At 55.0% G+C, this 19189-nt stretch overlaps 1 protein-coding gene across 5 annotated transcripts; it reads left to right on the plus strand.

The window, feature by feature from the left end:
• The first annotated feature begins 289 nt into the window (after window positions 1-289).
• Window positions 290-19023, plus strand: Wdr90 (WD repeat domain 90). Of its 5 annotated transcripts, XM_048332298.1 has the most exons (42): window positions 292-443; window positions 800-891; window positions 987-1163; window positions 1275-1383; window positions 1546-1707; window positions 1973-2087; window positions 2181-2245; window positions 2603-2697; window positions 2768-2986; window positions 3758-3826; window positions 4471-4581; window positions 4658-4803; window positions 4880-4937; window positions 6103-6221; window positions 6302-6463; window positions 6551-6681; window positions 6749-6865; window positions 7252-7487; window positions 7681-7820; window positions 7974-8104; window positions 8536-8666; window positions 8937-9098; window positions 9248-9376; window positions 9633-9748; window positions 9824-9864; window positions 10066-10191; window positions 10420-10590; window positions 10889-10986; window positions 11594-11696; window positions 11887-12008; window positions 12108-12267; window positions 12351-12541; window positions 12888-13056; window positions 13145-13256; window positions 13518-13689; window positions 16872-16994; window positions 17159-17333; window positions 17438-17568; window positions 17654-17797; window positions 17867-17986; window positions 18106-18190; window positions 18539-19023. In XM_048332298.1, exons 1-42 carry the CDS (start codon window positions 434-436, stop codon window positions 18694-18696), a joined length of 5403 nt encoding a protein of 1800 aa, XP_048188255.1. In that variant the 5' UTR covers window positions 292-433; the 3' UTR covers window positions 18697-19023. The 5 variants fall into 5 exon arrangements, with proteins under 5 accessions (XP_048188257.1, XP_048188253.1, XP_048188254.1 ...); XM_048332296.1 differs by having other exon boundaries at window positions 291-443; window positions 9633-9864; XM_048332297.1 differs by having other exon boundaries at window positions 291-443; window positions 2190-2245; window positions 9633-9864.
• Window positions 19024-19189: the final 166 nt, after the last annotated feature.

Genomic DNA, 19189 nt, shown 5'->3' on the forward strand with positions numbered 1-19189 from the left:
CTCGGAATACTAAGTTCTGCTCTATAGCGCCGCCAGGCCTAGTTGCAGGACACTTGGCAGAGATGTCTCACAGGCCTTGGGGTGCCTGGTGAACTTGTGGGGTGAATATGACTTGTTGCTCGGGAACCTGGCTCAATAGGGATAGGGATGGGCGGAGGTGACGCATGTCTTCCAGGGAGGCCTGGAGGGTCCTGGAGTCCGGACCGCCCGCGAGCCGCGCCCGTAGGCGGGGAAGAGCCTTTGGGCCTGCCTGGGACCCCCGGGAAGAGCCTTGGGGCCTGTCTGGGGTCCCCTCGGTCACATGGGCCCGCCTGGGCGCCGCCATGACGGCGGAAGTGACGCGCTGTTGCCAGGAGACGGTTGCTAGGCGCCGCTCTGCGTGCCGTGCGTGGCGCGCGCGGCAGTCCCCGCGGGAAGCTCGAGCAGCGGCGCCATGGCGCGAGGTGAGGACCGGAGCGTGCCGGTTCCTGGGTTTCAGGGCCTCTCCACTCACGAGGTCAAAGCCATCTCCCGGCCGGGGCTTCTCCTGGGAGCCGACCTTCGCCCCGGGCCGCTGCGGGCCCAGCCCTGCGGAGGCCCGTCCGCCTTCAGTGTTCGCGGAGAGACCCAAGTTGATCCGGCCCAGCTGAAGCAGGGATCCCCGGAGCGCTCGGGCGGGGTCCCCGCGGCCCGTCTGGGACGGGGTCTGCCCAGCTCGCCGGGGGGAAGGGTCCCGGGGCGGGGAGGGGAGGTTCCTGAGGTGGGGCACTCCCTTGGGATCCCAGGGCCCAGAGCTCAGCCGCGAGGCTTCCCTCCCCAGCGTGGCAGCACCCGTTCCTCAACATCTTCAGACACTTCCGAGTGGACGAGTGGAAGCGGTCCAGCAAGGAGGGCGATGTGGCTGTGGTGACGGTACTGGCCAGGGCCTTCCTTCCCCTTCCTCCTGCCCCACCGGCTCTTTGGCTTTCCGGCGCTCCGCGCTGGCTTCAGCAATTCTCTTTCCCTAGGACAAAGTCCTGAAGAGCACTGTGTACCGCATCCAGGGCTCTGTCTCTGCCAGCAATTACATCCAGCTCCCCAGAACCAGTTCGCAGTCCCTGGGGCTGACAGGGCGATACTTGTATGTGCTCTTCCGGCCTCTGCCCACCAAGCACTTCGTCATTCACTTGGATGTGTTTACTGAGGTGCAGATTGCCATGTGTTAAGTTCACAGTTCACTGCTGCCCCTCTAACCCGTGTGCTAGAGTTCACAGATCACCAGGGCCCCCTCCTAACTGCCTCTCTCTACCACACAGGACGGCCAGGTCATCCGTGTGTCTTTCTCTAACCTCTTTAAAGAGTTCAAGTCCTCTGCCACATGGCTTCAGTTCCCCTTCATTTTCCAGGCCAGGACATCGGATAGAGGTGATGTGGGGAGGGATGGGTAGCCTGATGCCTAGGGCCAGATGGTGCAGGCCCAGCTGGGCTTGTGTGTGGCCTGAAAGACAGCTAGGAGGGTACAGGCTCACAGTAGAATCTGCAGAGTGTGGGTGCTAACCTTGGGCACTTGTCACACAAACATGACAGGTGTCGCTCCTCCTGGTACCCGCTGGACTTGCCTGCAGCTGGACCTCTGTGACATCCTGCTGGTCTACCTGAGCCGGCGCTATGGCCACCTCAAGAGTGTTAGGCTGTGTGCTAGCCTACTAGTCAGGAATCTCTACACCAGTGATCTGTGCTTCGACCCTGGTGAGGGCCACACCGTGTGCCTCAGTCTGCACATCACTCCCTGTGTGTCTATTCCCTCTATGACCCTAGGTCCATGCCTAGGCGTCATACTGTTTTTGACACTAAACTCTGGCTTGATGCAGCTTGAAAACCAGTGCTTGTCAGCTTTAGAAGGCAGCCCAGGATATGGGTGGGGGAGGGGAAGCTGGGCTAGTGAGCTGCCAACACACTGGTGGGTGTCCCACCTGTGGCTGGGAGAGGAAGCTAGACAGACTTTCCTCCCTAGCTGTCACCATCACTGAGGCCCGGCGGGCAAAGCTTTCTGTGACTCCCATACCTCGAGAAATGGCCTTCCCAGTGCCAAAGGGAGAGAGCTGGCATGATCACTATGTCCACATCCGGTGAGCAGCTCTGCCATTTCTGAGAAGATTCTGGGTGTTAGGAGGGCCTTTTGGTCCCCAGATGCTGATTCTCTCTGTTTGCCATCTGCTGAGGTTTCCAAGTGGCCTTCTGAAGACTTCTGGAAAGATTCAGAAGGACAGTTCCCCTCCTGAGGCAGGTGAGCCACTGGGACCAACGGGACACATACAGCTTGGTGTATACGTGGAAGCCTTAAAGGGGACCCAGCGTGTGGTGACAGCAGCTGGCCATCATGTGCCCAGGGCAGCCTGTGGACCGGCACAGGGTCTAGCTGGCAGGTCACCTTGAGCTCCCAGGACTGCTGTGGATGTTTGTGTAAAGGCACTAGAAGGCCCAAGGTTTCTAGCTGGAAGAGTTGGTGTCCAGGGAAGAGTGTTAAGCTGCTGTGGTGTGGCTTCTTGAGTGGATGGGTTGGGAGCCACCTGTTCCACCTGCTCGTCCCTCACCAGGAACTCTCCTGTTCAGCTCAGTTACTGGGTTCTGGGTTCTGTTGCAGTCTTCCTGGGATCTGCACCTCAGCTTGTTTATCCAATGGCCTTCAGCAAACTCGTGCAGGATAGCATGTCACCTGTGGCCCAGATACCCACAGCTGTGAGTTTCCCTGGGGCAGGGCTGGGGAATAGTGGCTCTAGGGTGCTGATAGGCACTTGTTCCCTCACAGCCCTGCCAGGCACCCTCGGTACCCAGGCTCCTTCCAGAGGTCAGCCTGTCCAACAAGCACCTGAAGGAGTACAGTGTAGGTGATCTATGTACACATGGCAGAGATTCTTCAACCTGGGTACAGGCTACTGATGTGCACACGGTGGTCTGTGGTGGCCATGTACTTGCTCACAAGTCAGCTGGGGTGCCTGTGGCTCTTCAGAATGCTGGCTCCTATAAGGTGAGCTCCTACCCCAGAATGGATGGGCATAGGTGGGATGGGTTAGGGGCTGCCCACCAAAGCTGCAGTCAAGGAAGCTGGGCCTCCCTTTTTGTGTAGCCTCCTGACAGGAAATAGCAAGAGGCAGCTTTGAGGAAGAATTCCTCTTCTTTTTTGGTGGTGGTTCCTGGGATTTAAACTCAGGGCTTTGTTGCCATTATCATTTGTGTGATGTCCCCAGCCCCTCCCCCCTTTTTTTCCCATGTTGGGGATGGAACCCTGGGCCTCTAGAATGCTAGGTAAACACTCTAGTCTTTTTTTTTTTTTTGGCCAGTCCTGGGCCTTGAACTCAGGGCCTGAGCACTGTCCCTGGCTTCTTTTTGCTCAAGGCTAGCACTCTGCCACTTGAGCCACAGCGCCACTTCTGGCCGTTTTCTGTATATGTGGTGCTGGGGAATCGAACCCAGGGCCTCATGTATACAAGGCAAGCACTCTTGCCACTAGGCCATATCCCCAGCCCCTAGGTAAACACTCTATATCCCCATCCCCAAGTGACTTTTTCTTTTTTTTTTTTTTTTTCTGCCACTTGAGCCACAGCGCCACTTCTGGCCGTTTTCTGTATATGTGGTGCTGGGGAATCGAACCCAGGGCCTCGTGTATCCGAGGCAGGCACTCTTGCCACTAGGCTATATCCCCAGCCCAAGTGACTTTTTCTTGAAGACCCAATTTGAAGGTGGCAGTGTCAGGGGATGGTGTGCCATCTAGCGATCTCACTGTGTTTTCTTGTTTCAGCACTTCCTCCCGGACCCAATACTGAGGCTCAAGGGGGTCATTGGTTTTGGTGGCCACAGCACCAAATGGGTGAGGGTCCCAAAGCTGTCTCACTGTGTTGAGTGCTCAAGGGAACACATTCCCCGCCCCTTCAGTCCCTTCACCCCCTGCAGACTGTTGTCCTCAGGTGCCCCATCCTGCCCCCTGCAGACTATTGTTCTGTCTTTAGGTGCCCCATCCTGCCCACATTTGCTCACTAATGATGGTGCTTCTACTTACCTGGCAAAGCCTGATAGGCAGTGACTGGGTTCAGGTGCTTCGGAAGGTAGAGCACTCCGGCTTGTGTCATTGCACTTCATCGAGTGTAGTCTTATGTGCTCCAGACCAGCCCTGTGGAATACATTGTGGTATATGAGTTGGGCCTTGCAGAGAAGTGCCCCAATTAGGAAGTGGCAGGCTGAGTCTTGAGGGGTTTTGATGAGTGCCTTGGCTTTTTGGTACACAGATCCCTGATGAGTGTCTTGTATTGGAAGCAAGGCTTGGAGGATGTACATGTATCTTATTCATTCTACACATACATCCTATCTGCTCATGCTTATGACATGGGAGGGTGTGCTTGTATCCTGCCCTTGGTGGCCATGTGGCCAAGTGTGTGCCAGGACACCGCTGCTAACCTCTAGGCATCTAAGCTGGGCCTGGGGTATTGCTGACTTGACCCCTGGCCCTCGTGCTAGGCTCTGTGGACCAAGGATGGAGCAGCTGTTGTTTACCCTTGTCATGCCATCATTGTTGTCCTGAGTGTTGACACTGGGGAGCAGCGCTTCTTTCTTGGCCACACAGATAAGGTGGGTGCTGCCCAGGCTTGGCAGGAAGGGGTGTGCTCTTGGAGCCATGAGCCCTCACCATATTGTGCCTCCCCAGGTCTCTGCCCTGGCACTAGACAGGAGTAACTCACTGCTGGCATCGGCCCAGGCCCAGCCACCCAGCATGGTGCGCCTCTGGGACTTCCAGACAGGGGCGTGTCTGTCCCTGTTCCAGAGCCCAATGCATACAGTCTGTTCCCTCAGGTGGGTGCAGGCCTCCACTCAGAGGGTGGGGTGCAGGGGGTTCAAGTGCTACTGACTTCCTCTTCCCTCTCCTCAGCTTCTCTGGCAGTGGGACTCTTCTCTGCAGTGTGGGCAAGGATCGCCACGGGAGGACGGTAATGGCCCTGGCCTGGAGAGGCAGAGTAGCTGCATGGCAGCATGTGGGGAGTGCAGCCAGAGTGTCTTGTCTGTCTGTCTGTCTGTCTTTCTTCCTTTCCTTTCCTTTCCTTCCTTCTTTTCTTTCTTTTTCTTTTTTGCCAGTCCTGGGGCTTGAACTCCGGGCCCAAACACTGTCCCTGGCTTCTTTTTGCTCAAGGCTAGCACTTTGCCACTTGAGCCACAGCGCCACTTCCAGCTTTTTCTATATATGTGGTGCTGAGGAATTGAACCCAAGGTTTCATATATACAAGGCATGCACTCTACCACTAGGTCATATTCCCAGCCCTAGAGTGTCTTTTCTTAAACATCAGTTTTCACTTACTAAAGTAATACGGTCTTTGTTTTATTTAACAAACAAACAAACAACTGAAGCCAGGCTTAGTAATGTGTGCAGTAGTGCTAGTACTTAGAATGCTGAGGCAGGAGGATTGCTTGAACCAAGGAGTTTGAGTCCAACCTGGGCTGCATAGCCATTATCTCCTACCAAATGAAAAATGCCATCTTAGGAAATGACATTTCCTTTCTCCTCCTTCCTGAAGCCTCCAGAAATGTTTGTCTCAGGCTGTGCGCTCTAAGGGTTTTGCATTGAGTGTATGTGTGCCTACCCATGAGAAGATCCCCTAAATGATCTCATGTTCTACACCTTGGCTCCTAACTTCTATGTGATGGATATTCCTTTAGGTCAGTATTTAGATGACTGGCTTGCCCTCCTTGATCCTGTCTTATTTGTAAGACATAACACAGCACCTCTGAAGCCAGCCTAGAGTGACTAGTGTTTCACTGCAAGGTGCCTCTGGCTTTTTCTGCTTTTTGGTTGTGGGTCTGGGGGCTTGAACTCAGGGCCTGGGTGCTGTCCCTGAGCTTTTTTGCTCTAGGCTAGTACTCTACCACTTGGACCACAGCTCTACTTGCAACTTTTTGTTGGTTAATTGGAGATAGAGTCTCATGGACTTTCCTGTCCAGGTCAGCTCTGTAGCTAGGATTATAGGCATGAGCCACTGGCACCTGGCTAGAGGCTGATTTATGTATGAGTGAAAAGCTGCTCTCTAGTGGGGCTCAAGGTTGGGCAGGGGTTCATTGGGCAGGTGTCTATGTCCAGAGTTGAATGTGGGCTTGTTGCAGGTGGTGGTGGTTTGGAGCACAGACCAAGTAGATGCTGGTGGTGAAGTGGGTGTTGTTGCTAAGGTGCACACTGACTTTGACATCCAGACCTTCCGGATTGCCTATTTTGATGAAACCAGGTGATGTGGCTCTCCCACTGTACCAGGGCAGGGACCATATCTTGGTCCCCTCTGCTCACTAGTGGATGCTTCCTCTGCAGGATGGCATCCTGTGGGCGAGGCAGCGTGCGCCTCTGGCGACTGCGTGGTGGGTCACTGCGCTCCTGCCCTGTGGATCTGGGGGAGCACTGCGTGCTGGAGCTCACTGACCTTGCCTTTGCACAGAGCCCAGACAGCTGCCAGGTGCCCTCCTCTTGCACACTGTGAGAGCCCTACCTTTGCCCCTACCCACCACCTAGCCCACCTTGCACCTTTGGGACCCTGCTTCATCTATCTCCTCTTTGGGACAGTTACGTATGCAGCCGTAGTGGTCACATCCTGGAGATTGACCACCAGTGCATGGCTGTGCTGTGCACCCGCCGCCTGCTGCCCACACGGACCTCTGGTGGCCCCCTTCCCCAAAAGCAGAGCCCTGGCTTAGGTAAGTGGGCATCTGCATTCTGGGGGAGGTGGCTTTGCCCCAAGGTTATGACACCCAGGCTCCCCAGGCTCCGGCATTGCCATAAGCAGCCTCAGTGTCTCCTCGACTGCATGTGCTGTGGGCTCTGAGGATGGCTACCTGCGAGTCTGGCCCCTGGACTTCTCTTCAGTGCTCTTGGAGGCAGGTGAGGCTGTGGGCATCCAACCCAACTAGGAGAGCAGACCCTTCACAGTGATGGGGGAAAGCCAAGTCTTCTGGCTCTGATTTGGGCAGTGCTGTCCCTGGGCCAGGGCCCTGTCCCATGGAGCCAAGGAGTGTGTCCTAAATCTGTGAATACGGATTCTAGGACTGCTGCAGGCTGGCCTCACAGAAGGGCATTAGGGGTGGCGGACAGTAGGGAAGGTTTCAGAGGCTGACCTAGAAGTAATGGTCTTGAGGAAGCTGCCTCTTCCAGCCTATTGGGATCTAGGGGACTTGGCATCAAGGAAAAGGGGTTCCTTGTCTCAGGACGCCAGAGCCTGAGCAGTGTGCCTCCAAGGCCCTGGGCGTTGCTGACTGCCTTTCCCATAGAGCACGATGGCCCTGTCAGCGCTGTCTGTATGAGCCCTGATGGCCTGCGCGTGCTCTCCACCACCTTCTTGGGCCACCTGGGCTTCTTAGACATCCCATCCCAGGAGTACATGGTGCTAGTACGCTCCCACATGGCCTCAGTACTGGCCTTCTCCATGGAACGGAGCCGGGGACAGCTGGCCACCGTGTCCCTAGACCACACTCTACGCATCTGGGACCTGGCTACCCTACGGCAGGTAAGTTGTGAAGAGGGCCTATATAGCAGGTAGGGGACAGGCTACCCCAAAAGGATGGTGGGCAGGCGAGCCACAGAGCCCTAAGTCTTTCCATCACATGCCTAGAACCCTTGTGTTGAGGCCACCTGGAACATGCTTGTTCCTTGGGTTCTTATGGCTCCTTCCCATCCCTCATCCTGGCCCTCCTTGTCAGCTTTATGACTTCCAGTCATCTGAGGAGGCCCCGTGTGCTGTTGCTTTCCATCCTATCTGGCCGACCTTCTTCTGTGGCTTTAGCAGTGGAGCCGTGCGCTCCTTCAGCCTGGAGAATGCCAGGGTTCTGGTGGAACACACGTGAGTGCCCAGCCAGCCACCAGCCTTGTGGGAGCCTGGCCCAATGGGAATCCTGCAGAGGAACCTGAGGTGGTCTGTGGGACTCACAGATTTGGGGAGGGCCATCTTTGAGAGGACAGCACTGCCCAGTGGGTGTCCTTATATGTGGTGCAGGCGTCATCGAGGGGCCATCACCAGCCTAATCGTCAGCCCTGATGGTAGCTTCCTGTTCAGCTCTTGTTCTCGGGGCTCCCTGATCCAATACGACTGTGCTGTCCCCCAATGCCGCATCCTCCGTGTAGCAGGTCAGGTCCCCCAAGTCAATTAGGCTGGTCCCAAGGTGCTGGGGAGGACAACACCATATGTTTGCCTCCCACCCAGGGTGGGTTTGGTTTGAGAGTTCAGCCTCACAAAGCCAAAAATTAGCAAGGGGTTGTGCCTGCCCTGCCCTGCCCTGCCCAGAGAGAAGGTTGGTAGCCTGGGCAAAGGTCAGATCTAACCAGAGGGTATCTGCTCTGCACTGTGCCTCCATAACGTAGGATTGCTGAGCACTTACTTAGTGACCCTGGCCCACAATAACCTCCCTCTCTCCTGCTGGTCCCTGGGCATTCATACTCAACCCTATGGCGGCTGTGGAGTGTGCTGCATGCCCTGATGTTTCCTGAAGGTAGACACTAGTCCAGATGGTGCCACTTTCCTTCCCACCTGCTGACCTACCTGTCCTATGCTCTTACAGCCAATGTCGTATGTCAGGATGCCCGCCCAAACCCCAACACTTTGGCTGTCAGTGGGGACAGCCGCTTGCTGGCCTTTGTGGGGCCCTCCAAGTGCATGGTGACAGTGATGGAGTCAGCCTCCCTGGGCGAGGTACACGTGGGGCCTTGTGGGTCAGGGGCTGTCCCTGGCTGAGTGAAGAGTGTGAGTGGTCCTTGGATCAGGGGAGGCCTTGGTCAGTCAGGAGCAGGCCCCAGGTCCTGTCACCTTATAGATGCAGAGAATTCAGTATCTAAAGTGGGACACCAAGGATGCCCTTCCTGTGGGAAAGATGGTACCATGTGGGATCCCTCGAGACTGCCCTTCTAGCTCTGAAGTCTGTTTCCTCAATAGTTTGAGGCTAGTGGCCACTTGTATTCCCAGCTGCTGCGAGTTGATGTCAGCACACTAGACCTCACCGGCAGCCACCTGGGCTTGGCTGTGGCCATCTGCTTTGACCCTGCATCCCCAGATCACTTACTGGTGTCCATGTCATCCAATAAAATTGTAGCACTGGATACTACATCAGGACGCACTGTCCGGGAGGTGAGCCCTGGGTCTGCAGCCACCTGACCTTCCTTGTCCTTTGTTCTGGCAGTCCCTCCAGTCAAGCAGGGATTATGGCCACAGTGAGGGGTGGAGGTTCCCAGGGTACCAAGAGGAGCCATTTTCCAGGAATGTTCTGTCTGTTATAGTTGTCCAGTGTCCGCCCCGTGGCTTGTTCCTCTCTGGCTCTCAGTGAAAATTCTCGCTTCCTGCTGATGGCCACTGGCCGGGCTATCAAAGTGTGGGATTACTTAACACCCACTGACCCTGGGTACCAGGTATGGATTGTCAGCGTCCCCAGACAAGGAAGGTGGAGGAGGGGGGAGAATTATTATTCTGGGGCAAGGAGGGAAGGGACTAGGGTATAGAGGATGACATCCCCCTCCTCCCAGGGCTTGCTGAAGCCCAAAACCACACAGGGGTCTCTGGCCCCAACCTGGTAGGTGTGATGCTCACCACCAGGCTTAGGTGCTGAGAACCCAACAGCATTCCTGGCCACACACAGTGTCCTGGAGGAACACTCACTGTTTGCAGGTGTACATTGGGCACTCGGAGCCGGTACAGGCTGTGGCTTTCACCCCTGACCAGCAGCAGGTCCTCAGTGTGGGGGACGCCATCTTCCTCTGGGATGTCCTGGCTGCCCCTGAGAGGCAAGTGTCTGTCCTTGACCATATTTACCTTAGCCTCCCTCTAGTCCTCCCCCCAACACCCTGTCTCTTTCTTAGTGACAGAAGCCAGCCCAGACCCCCCTCAGCCCATGAAGCAGGTGAGTGGTCTGTGCCTGATTGAAGGGGCAGGCTTCAAGTGCTGACAGGCATGGAGGTTGTATTGGGTGGTCCTTTGACCATACTGGGCAGTATGATGCCATTTCCATAGTCTACCACGGCCTGAGTATCCATCACACACAAGCTGCCCCCCTTGATCAACTCTGCGATTCCCAGCACAGTGTGGCTCTTTCTATCCCCAGGCCTGGACATGGGACACCTGAAGGACCCAGTGGCCAGTGGGTTTCCCCGGCAAGAGGTGCCTGTGCCATCTCAAACATCTCCACCTCTGCTGGGCATCTGTGCCACACCCCTCAAGGACAGTTCTGGTGAGGGGCAGTGGTCTTGGGCAAGTGGGTGTGGGTTCAGCATGCCCGTGTGTGCTGACGGGGGCATCAGAGATGTAGGCGTGTGCTGTCAGGAGCCTCCGCAGATGACTGGTGAGCCCCCTGGAGGCCCAGGAAGAGGAGGGGGCAGAACTGTTACTGGGAATGGAGAAGGTAATAGCAGGAAGGGCAGGCAGCATGGGTTCCTTGTCTCTTTCTCACTGCTTCCAGGTACCTTCACTTCTGATGAGGAAGGACAGTGTGAGGAAAGCCACGGCACCAAGGGGTTTGCCCAGGCTCCACGTCCATCTGTGCTTGTTGGAGGAGCTGGAGATGGGGCCCAGGGGACTGTCTGGGGCTACAGGGGACTCCTTGTGTCTCCCCAACACCACAACCAGCCTAGTAAGCAGGTGGACATGGGCAGGAACCTGTCTGTGGGTGTCTTAGAGGTTTAAGGTTGCCTAAGGGTGTCCCTGGCTATTCCTGTCCATCTGGTGTTTCCCCTTGGAAGGTTAGATGAGGCCCCAGATTCCTGCAGCAGGTAGGGTGCAACGCTCATTTCATTGTCCTAGACAGTGGAAGAGAGAGAGAGAGAGAGAGAGAGAGAGAGAGAGAGAGAGAGAGAGAGAGAGAATGTGTGGTGAAGGTCTCTGAGGATTGTGGATAGTTCGATGTCCTGTGGTCTTTCCTTTCCCTTCAGGTGCCCAGAACATCAGAAAAGGAAGGGCTTGGCCCACCATCCGCCCAGATTCTTATAAGCATTTCACAGCTCGCTACAAGACCTCTAAACCCGCCAAGGTTGGCCGCACCCCAGCCCTGTAGAGTGGTCTCTGAGAGTTTCTTCCCTGTGAACATGGGGTCTCAGGCATTCTTTGGTTCTTGGGGGCTTTTTCTGGAGGAGTTACCTTCCCTTCTGTACCCACACTGTCTGTCCTGATGCACAGACTGGACCTTGTGGCATCTTGCTCACCCCCAGCTGCTGTCCTCCTCGTCCCTCTCACCCCCCACCCTGCTGCTGTCTTCCTCATCCCTCTCCCCTCCCTAGCTGCTGTCCTCCTCGTCCTTCTCACCTCCCCCAGCTGCTGTCCTCCTCGTCCCTCTCACCTCCCAGCTGCCATCCTCCTCATCCCTCTCACTTCCCCAGCTGTTATCCTCTTTGTCCTTATCACCTCCCCCAGCTTCTTCCCCTTTTTGGCCTGCTCACCTCCCCAGCTGCTACCTTCCTTCGGCCTCCCCACCCTGTAGGCACAGTGAGCACCTGTGGTTTCCGTGCTTGCCACCTGCCTGTCTGCATCCCAGCACCTGGTTTGGCCAGCCTGTGTGTACCCCAAAGCTGGTCTCATGTGGGTTTGGGGACCCAGGCTGCTGTGCCAGGTACCACTGTCCTGGATTTGTTTCCTTGTAGAATGTCTTCTTCCCTCCTACTGGTGGTGAGCAGCTGCACCTGAAGGCTGTTGTCGGTTACAATGGGAATGGACGAGCCAACATGGTCTGGAGACCAGAAACGGGTAAGTATGGCTGTCCTAGCAGAGGAGCCTAGGGCTGGGCCCAGCTCCACCCACCATCAGATCGGGGCTTCAGGAGTTGGTTATGCTGGCACCTGTCTTCTCCATAATGCCTTTATTGCTCCAACTCACATTTCTACAAACCCGTGGCTGTTGTCAGTAACAAGAATGTTGGCACCCTCTCTGTCTGCAGGTTTCTTTGCCTACACATGTGGCCGCCTGGTGGTTGTGGAGGATCTGCACTCAGGTGCCCAGCAGCACTGGCTTGGCCACCCTGAGGAGATCTCCACGTTGGCTCTCAGTCATGATGCCCAGGTACCTGCCCTGCTTGTCCCTATTCACACCAAGATATAGAGCCAGGGCAGCCCCAGCCACATTGCCCCTTACCTGCTAACTACCTGCTCTTGCTGCCAGGTTCTGGCTTCTGCCTCTTGCTGTGGCAGTGGAGCATCCTGCTGCCAGATCCGCATCTGGGACATACCCAGGGGCTCTTGCCAGAAGCTCCTTTCTCACCACGACAGTGCTGTGCAGGCCCTGGCCTTCTCCCCAGATGATGAGCTCCTTGTGACATTAGGTAGGTGGGCAGAGGGCAGGGCTTCCTGGGAGCCTGGGTGGGTTAGACTGTACCTGATATGTGTGCCTGACATGTGTTCCCAGGGGATTACAGTGACCGAACCCTCGCCCTGTGGAGCACAGACACCTATGAGCTGCTGTCATCCACCCACCTCTCAGAGCCAGTGCATGGCGTGGCCTTCAGCCCTTGGGACACTGGCGAGCTCACCTGTGTGGGCACGGGTGCTGTCACCTTCTGGCTCCTGCAGCAGCATGGGGCAGACAGCAGCCTCCAGGTGCCAGGCTGCCACCTTGGGTGTTGAAGTTCATGGGCCACTTTAGCGGTTTAATTAAATTAATTAATTTATTTATTTTTGCCAGTCCTGGGCCTTGAACTCAGGTCCTGAGCACAGTCCCTGGCTTCCTTTTGCTCAAGGCTAGCTAGCACTCTGCCACTTGAGCCACAGCACCACTTCTGGCCATTTTCTATATATGTGGTGCTGGGGAATCGAACCCAGGGCTTCATGTATATGAGGCAAGCTCTCTTGCCACTAGGCCATATTCCCAGCCCACTTTAGCGATTTAATCCAGCAAGAATTCCAAGACATCGCTGACCCCTGTGCCATGCTTCTACCCTGCCAGGTGTACCGACATCCGGTTCCTGAGGAAGTGGGGGTGGCCGAGCTGACCTCACTCTGCTATGGGGCTGCCCCACTGCTCTACTGTGGCTCTTGCTCTGGCCAGGTTTGCGTCTGGGACACCAGCACTGGCCGCTGTTTCCTGGCTTGGGAGGCAGATGATGGTGAAATTGGTAGGTGTCTGACAACTCTTATAGCCCTGGGCAGTGTGGGGACGAGGGGACCTGGCTGTTCCTAGAAGCTGGGTTCTTTGCCTCCTAGGAGTACTGCTGTGCTCCGGGTCCAGGCTGGTTAGTGGCAGCAACACTAGACGACTACGCCTATGGGCTGTCGGGGCTGTGCCGGAGCTGAGGCGTAAAGGCTCAGGCGCCAGGTGAGTTGCCAGTGGTCTCTGCCCTGCACCTTCCCCTCAGGTTTTGGCTGCAGGGGGACTTGGTCTGTAATGGTCTGCACATGTCTGCAGTCCTCTGTTTCCTGAAGCCAGAATATAAGGAAAAGCCCAAAGCCCCCAGACTCCTCAGGCTCTTCCTATCTCTGCCTAGAAGGGTCGAGCTGGGCCCAAGAGGCACATACCTGTGCCCCACCACCTGGCTCTTGGCTTTACTTTGGGACAGCTTCCCTTTCTATCATGTAGGTCCAGTTCAGTGTTCATGGAACATGAGCTGACCCTGGATGGGGCTGTTGTGAGTGCGAGCTTCGACAGCAGCATGGACATTGGCGTGGCGGGCAGCACAGCTGGCACACTCTGGTACATCAGCTGGGCCAAGGGCACCAGCACCCGCCTCGTCAGCGGCCACAGGGGCAAGGTGAGGCCAGGGCTGCAGAGAAGACATCTGGTACCCTCCCTGGTCCTCCCACAGGTTACAGGTGGCTGTCAGGAGTCCCATAGTGGGGCCTCTTGAGCTGGCATGTCCATATAAGGTAGGAACGTGATGGGCCCTGCATGGCTCTAGGATCTGTCTTTGCTTCTTTCAGTTTTCTTCTTGTAACTTGTTGAAGACTCCAGTGTCCAACTCCACTCCACCCCCTGGCTGGCTCTGCTGGCACTGTCTAGTGGGGTTGAACCCTCGTGTCTTGAGAAGCTAGAGGCCAGATTCTGGTTGGGTTCTGCACAAATCTGGTCAGGTACTTCTCGGACCTCATTGGGTGTAGTCAGGCACCTCTGTCAGGTTCTGTGATCAGATATGGGCAGGTTCTGGTCAGGGTTGGGTTGAGTTCTGGTTGGGCCTGATTGGGTCTGGTTAGGACTAGAGCAGTTCCGATCTAGTCTGGGCTGGGTCACATTCTGCTCAGATCTAGAAAGGCTATGGTTGGATCTGGTTGTATGTGTTCAGGCCAGGTCAAGGCCAGTACATTCTGTCACCCCAAGAATGACAGGCTCATTCCCTCCTACTGGGAAGAGTAGGAGGGATTTCTGGCCTCTGGGCCCTTGGCAAGAGAGCCCCTACCAGCACATCTCAGGAAGTGTTCTGGTTCTGGGTTTTTCTATAGATGCCTCCACAAACTTCAGGGGAGAACATGGCCTCATTAGCTGGTTTCCCAGGTGCAGCTGGGATGGGCTAGAGCCACAGGCTAGGTGCAACTTTTGCTCCTTGGTTCAGAGCACTGAGCTGGCTCTGCAGCCATCGTTCTTCATTTAGTGCCAGTGTACTTTTCTGAGGGCCTGTTTTTTTTTTTGCTCTCATTTTTTTTGCGATTTCAGTTCAACCAATCAGTTTTATAAATACAATATGAGTTGGGTTTTTTTTTTGGTTTGTTTTTGTTTTTGCCAGTCCTTGAACTCAGGGCCTAATCACGGTCCCTGGCCTCTTTGCTCAAGGCTAGCACTCTACCACTTGAGTCATAGCACCACTTCTGGCCTTTTCTATATATGTGGTGCTGAGGGATCGAACCCTGGGCTTCATGTATACGAGGCAAGCACTCTACCACCAGGCCATATTCCCAGCCTACAATATGAGCTTTTTAATTAGTCTTTTTGGTGGTACTGGGTTTGAACTCATAATTTTAAGCTTGAGCCATACCTCCATCCCAGCAAAAATCAGGGCTTTTGAGAACATACTTTTAGGGGCTGGGGATATAGCCTAGTGGCAAGAGTGCCTGCCTCAGATACACGAGGCCCTAGGTTCGATTCCCCAGCACCACATATACAGAAAACGGCCAGAAGCGGCGCTGTGGCTCAAGTGGCAGAGTGCTAGCCTTGAGCGGGAAGAAGCCAGGGACAGTGCTCAGGCCCTGAGTCCAAGGCCCAGCACTGGCCAAAAAAAAAAAAAAAGAGAACATACTTTTAGGAACACCACTGGGTCCCTTTATATAGCTTATCATTTCTCTAGGTGCTTACAAAATCTCATCTTCAGCTACCATTAAAAAAAAAAAAATCTAGGGCTGGGGATATGGCCTAGTGGCAAGAGTGCCTGCCTCATATACATGAGGCCCTGGGTTCGATTCCCCAGCACCACATATACAGAAAATGGCCAGAAGTGGCGCTGGGGCTCAAGTGGCAGAGTGCTAGCCTTGAGCAAAAGCCAGGGACAGTGCTCAGGCCCTGAGTCCAAGCCCCAGGACTGGCCAAAAAAATCTAGTATGGCACTGTGGCTTCAGTGGTAGATTGTTAGCCTTGAGTAAAGGAAGCTCAGGGACAGAGTCCAGGACTGGCCAAAAAAAAAAGGATTATGGGCTGGGAATGTGGCTTAGTGGTAGAGTGCTTGCCTAGCATGCATAAAGCCCTGGGTTCATTTCCTCAGTACCACATAAACAGAAAGGCCAGAAGTGACAGTGGCACTGTGGCTCAAATGGTAGAGTGCTAGCCTTGAGCAAAGGAAGCTCAGGGACACTGCCCAGGCCCTAAATCCAAGCTCTAGGATTGGCAAAAAAAAAAGAAAGAGAAAAAGCAATCTACATCTGCTTATCCGAAGATAATGACAGTTTGAGATGGGAGATGGGTGAGTTGTTTTCCTGTGTTGATAGTATAATTTACAGATCATATTCTTCATTCAGCGAACAGGTTTTTTTTCTCCAGTAGAGCCATGCAGTCATCTCTAGAGTCACTTTCAGAGCATTTCCACTACCCTAAGAGGAAACCCATATCCATTAGCAGTCACTCACTAGCTCCCCACACACGCTGATGGGCTTCCTATCAGAATGTTCTTGTTCTGGACAGCCCCATCCGAATGGGTCATGCAACATATGACCTTGTATCTGGATTCCCTCCCCGACCATCACATTAACAGGCTCTTCTAGGCTGTAGCAAGTGTCAGTACTTCTGCTGTACCTGCAGACCATGTGTTACACTGACCACTAGGATGTGGAAATCTGGGTCCTGAGTCCTTGAGCAGCTCAGCACCTCTCAGTATGTAGGCTCAGAGGCCATGGTCTGATTCACTGCTGAGCTAAGCTGGAATCAGCCCTAGGGCCTTGGTATGCTGGGCCAATAGACTGCTCTAAAGCTGCCCCAGCCCTGAATTGTTTTCTGAGGTGGAGCATCTCATGAGTTCAGGTGTACTAGGTGTAATGCAGTGCCAGGTGTTTCATTGAACTTCCTTGGTACAAGGCATCTGTACCTTCTTTCTCCAAAACTTCCAATTCTCAGTGTTCCCATGTGATGACATGGCTGCTTTTTTCTTCACCTGCATTCAACCTTGGGGAAAAACCAAGGCCAAGGTTATGTGACCAAAAAAATAGCGGAAGGTAGGTGGGGGGCTGGGGTGTTGGTGTGTGATTCCTGTGGTGCTCCTCTGTCTGCAGCTCCACTGGAGGGGCAAGATCACATTACTGTGACTTTGATTCTGTTTGCACTTTGTGTGGCATCCCAAGTCCCACCAGCTAGTGGGCTGCTAGGGAAGGGAGCAGGTGTGCCTTAGGACACCCCAGCCAGAAAGTCTTGTACTTCACGCCATGATAGCCTAGTCAGGAGGGCTTGGGCAGGAGACAGGCGCTGCTGGGGTCAGAAAGGCCCAGTTGGGCAACCCTCAGGCTCAGCTGGGCCCCACAGGTCAATGAGGTGGTCTTCAGCCCCAGTGAGTCCCACTGTGCCACGTGTGGTGAGGATGGAAGTGTGAGAGTGTGGTCCTTGGCCAGAATGGAGCTGGTGATCCAGTTCCAGGTGCTGAACCAGGTATGTGATAAATGCTGGGGGAACTAGGGTACATGCTTGGGACCAGCAAGCCCCTGAGGAGTGTTCCCAGTTTCTGGAGGCCTTGGCCTCATTCTTGAGGCTGGTGCTCCTGTCTTTTCCCGGCAACCCTGGGGAATGCCGGTGTTTCCTCACCTGGTCTGCAGAGCTGCCTCTGCCTTGCATGGAGCCCCCCATCCTGTGGACGCCCAGAGCAGCAAAAGGTGGTGGCTGGCTACAGTGATGGCACACTGCGTGTCTTCAGCATCTCCCAGACTGCCATGGAACTCAAGATGCACCCTCACCAGACTGCTCTGACAGCCATTGCTTTCTCCACTGATGGTGAGCTGGGTGGTGCTGGCTGGCCTGCTGTACCCCTCTATCCCACACCACACCTAGACAGGGTGCTGGCTCACAGGATGTGGGTGTGGTTCTGCTTGGTCCAGGTCAGACCATCCTCTCTGGAGATAAGGATGGCCTTGTGGTTGTGAGCCGCCCCTGCACAGGGATGAGCTTGCGTATGCTAACTGACCACCAAGGTGCCCCAATATCTACCATCCAGAGTACAAGCAAAGAGGTAAAGCAGCCTCACCACTGCATGCACCCTGGGGAGATGGTAAGGCAGGGTGGGTAGGAGGTACCTGTAACCCTTACCTCCCTAGTATGGAGCGCTAGGGGTAGAGGGCACAGACCTGTGGCTGGCTGCCAGTGGGGACCAGCGAGTGAGCATCTGGGTTTCCGACTGGAGCAGGGACCACTGTGAGCTCCTGGACTGGTTGAGTTTCCCAGCCCCTGTCACATTGGAGGTAAGAAATTGAGTGGAAGGTGGGTGGGATGGGACTTGGGCAACCAGCTCAACATACTGTACCCTGCAGACCCCAGGCATTCCACCACCCTCCCTTGCTGCCTTCTGCCCCTGGGACCAGGCACTGCTGATATGTGTGGGCCTCGGTGCACACAAAGAAGTACTCTTCTATAGCCTCCGCCAGAAGCAGGTTTGTGTGCCACCTGCTTGGTGCTGCGGAACAGCTGTGCAATAGCAGGGCTGTTGGACTGTGGGAGCCTGGACTGGGCCCTGAGTAGGAGCCCCTGGCCTCACATTTGCTGCCCATAGGTGGTGGTGAAAACACCGCTTCCCTTCTTCGCCATGTCCCTGAGCCTGTCGGTGGGTACTCGCCTTATGGCCATCGGCTTTGCTGGTGAGTTCTGGTGGACACAGACTTTGGCTGTCTAAAGTAGGGGGCAAGTGGGATCCCCTGCTGCTCCCCTCTACACTTCAGCCTGTTGTCTATGATTGTTTGGAGACACCTGCTCTTAAGAGAGGTGAGGTGTCTAGTGTAGTGCCTACACAGGGGTGAGTGGAGAACAGCAGTAACACCAAGTAGGACATGCAGCAGAGCTGCATGAGCCCAAGCAGGCTTTTGTGGCCTTCCACTGCAGTGGGTCCTGATACGTGGGGACAGAGAACCCTGACCCCTCAGCAGGGAGGGTTGACGATCTTTTGGCATGCTGTCTGGCCCTCCCAACCCTGTGTCATCTGCCTACAGAATGCATGGTGCGACTTTTGGACTGTGTATCAGGGACCACCCAGGACTTTGCTGGCCACGATGACTCGGTACACCTGTGCAGGTTCACCCCGTCTGCCAAGCTGCTCTTCACTGCTGCCCACAATGAGGTCCTGGTATGGGAGGTCATGAGCCACTGAGATTCAGCAGCCCACTCGATGGTCCTGCTGTGCACCAGGCTGTAGAAGGTGGCATGCGTGCTTACAAGCCACTACTTCCTGTAAATCAAGACTATGCTGAATTTAAGGGACCTAACAAGACAAAAAGGCTGAGGATATGGCTCAGTAGTAGATCATTTTATCCTTTTTTTTTTTCTTTTGGTACTGGGGTTTGAACCCAGAACTGTGCACTTGCTAGACTAGTGCTTTGCCACTGAGCTACATCCCCCCCCCGCAGGGTTTCTTTTATCTCTGACCTGAGTTTTTTAAAGTTTCTATTTTGCATCTTAAATAAACGTTGGCATCTGTTGCATGGCTCCATCATTGCGTATTGCCCCGTGAGTCGCATCTCTGCTGGCCACTCCTGAGCTTAGTCTGGCCCACCCCCAGCCCTGTTGTTGCCAAGGGCTCTGACAGTGGCCACGACTTCCCCCGGCCTGAGGCGGGGCTGGTGCGGTGGCCAGTGCCACCTGTG

The sequence above is a fragment of the Perognathus longimembris genome, chromosome 23, assembly GCF_023159225.1.
Source record: "Perognathus longimembris pacificus isolate PPM17 chromosome 23, ASM2315922v1, whole genome shotgun sequence".
Lineage (NCBI taxonomy): Eukaryota > Metazoa > Chordata > Mammalia > Rodentia > Heteromyidae > Perognathus > Perognathus longimembris.

Excerpts from the sequence above, each read along its gene's own strand:
- Wdr90 (XM_048332296.1), top strand. Across the intron at positions 4,582-4,657 it reads TTCTTGGCCACACAGATAAG|GTCTCTGCCCTGGCACTAGA; the intron begins GTGGGTGCTGCC and ends GTGCCTCCCCAG. Across the intron at positions 10,987-11,593 it reads AGACCTCTAAACCCGCCAAG|AATGTCTTCTTCCCTCCTAC; the intron begins GTTGGCCGCACC and ends GTTTCCTTGTAG.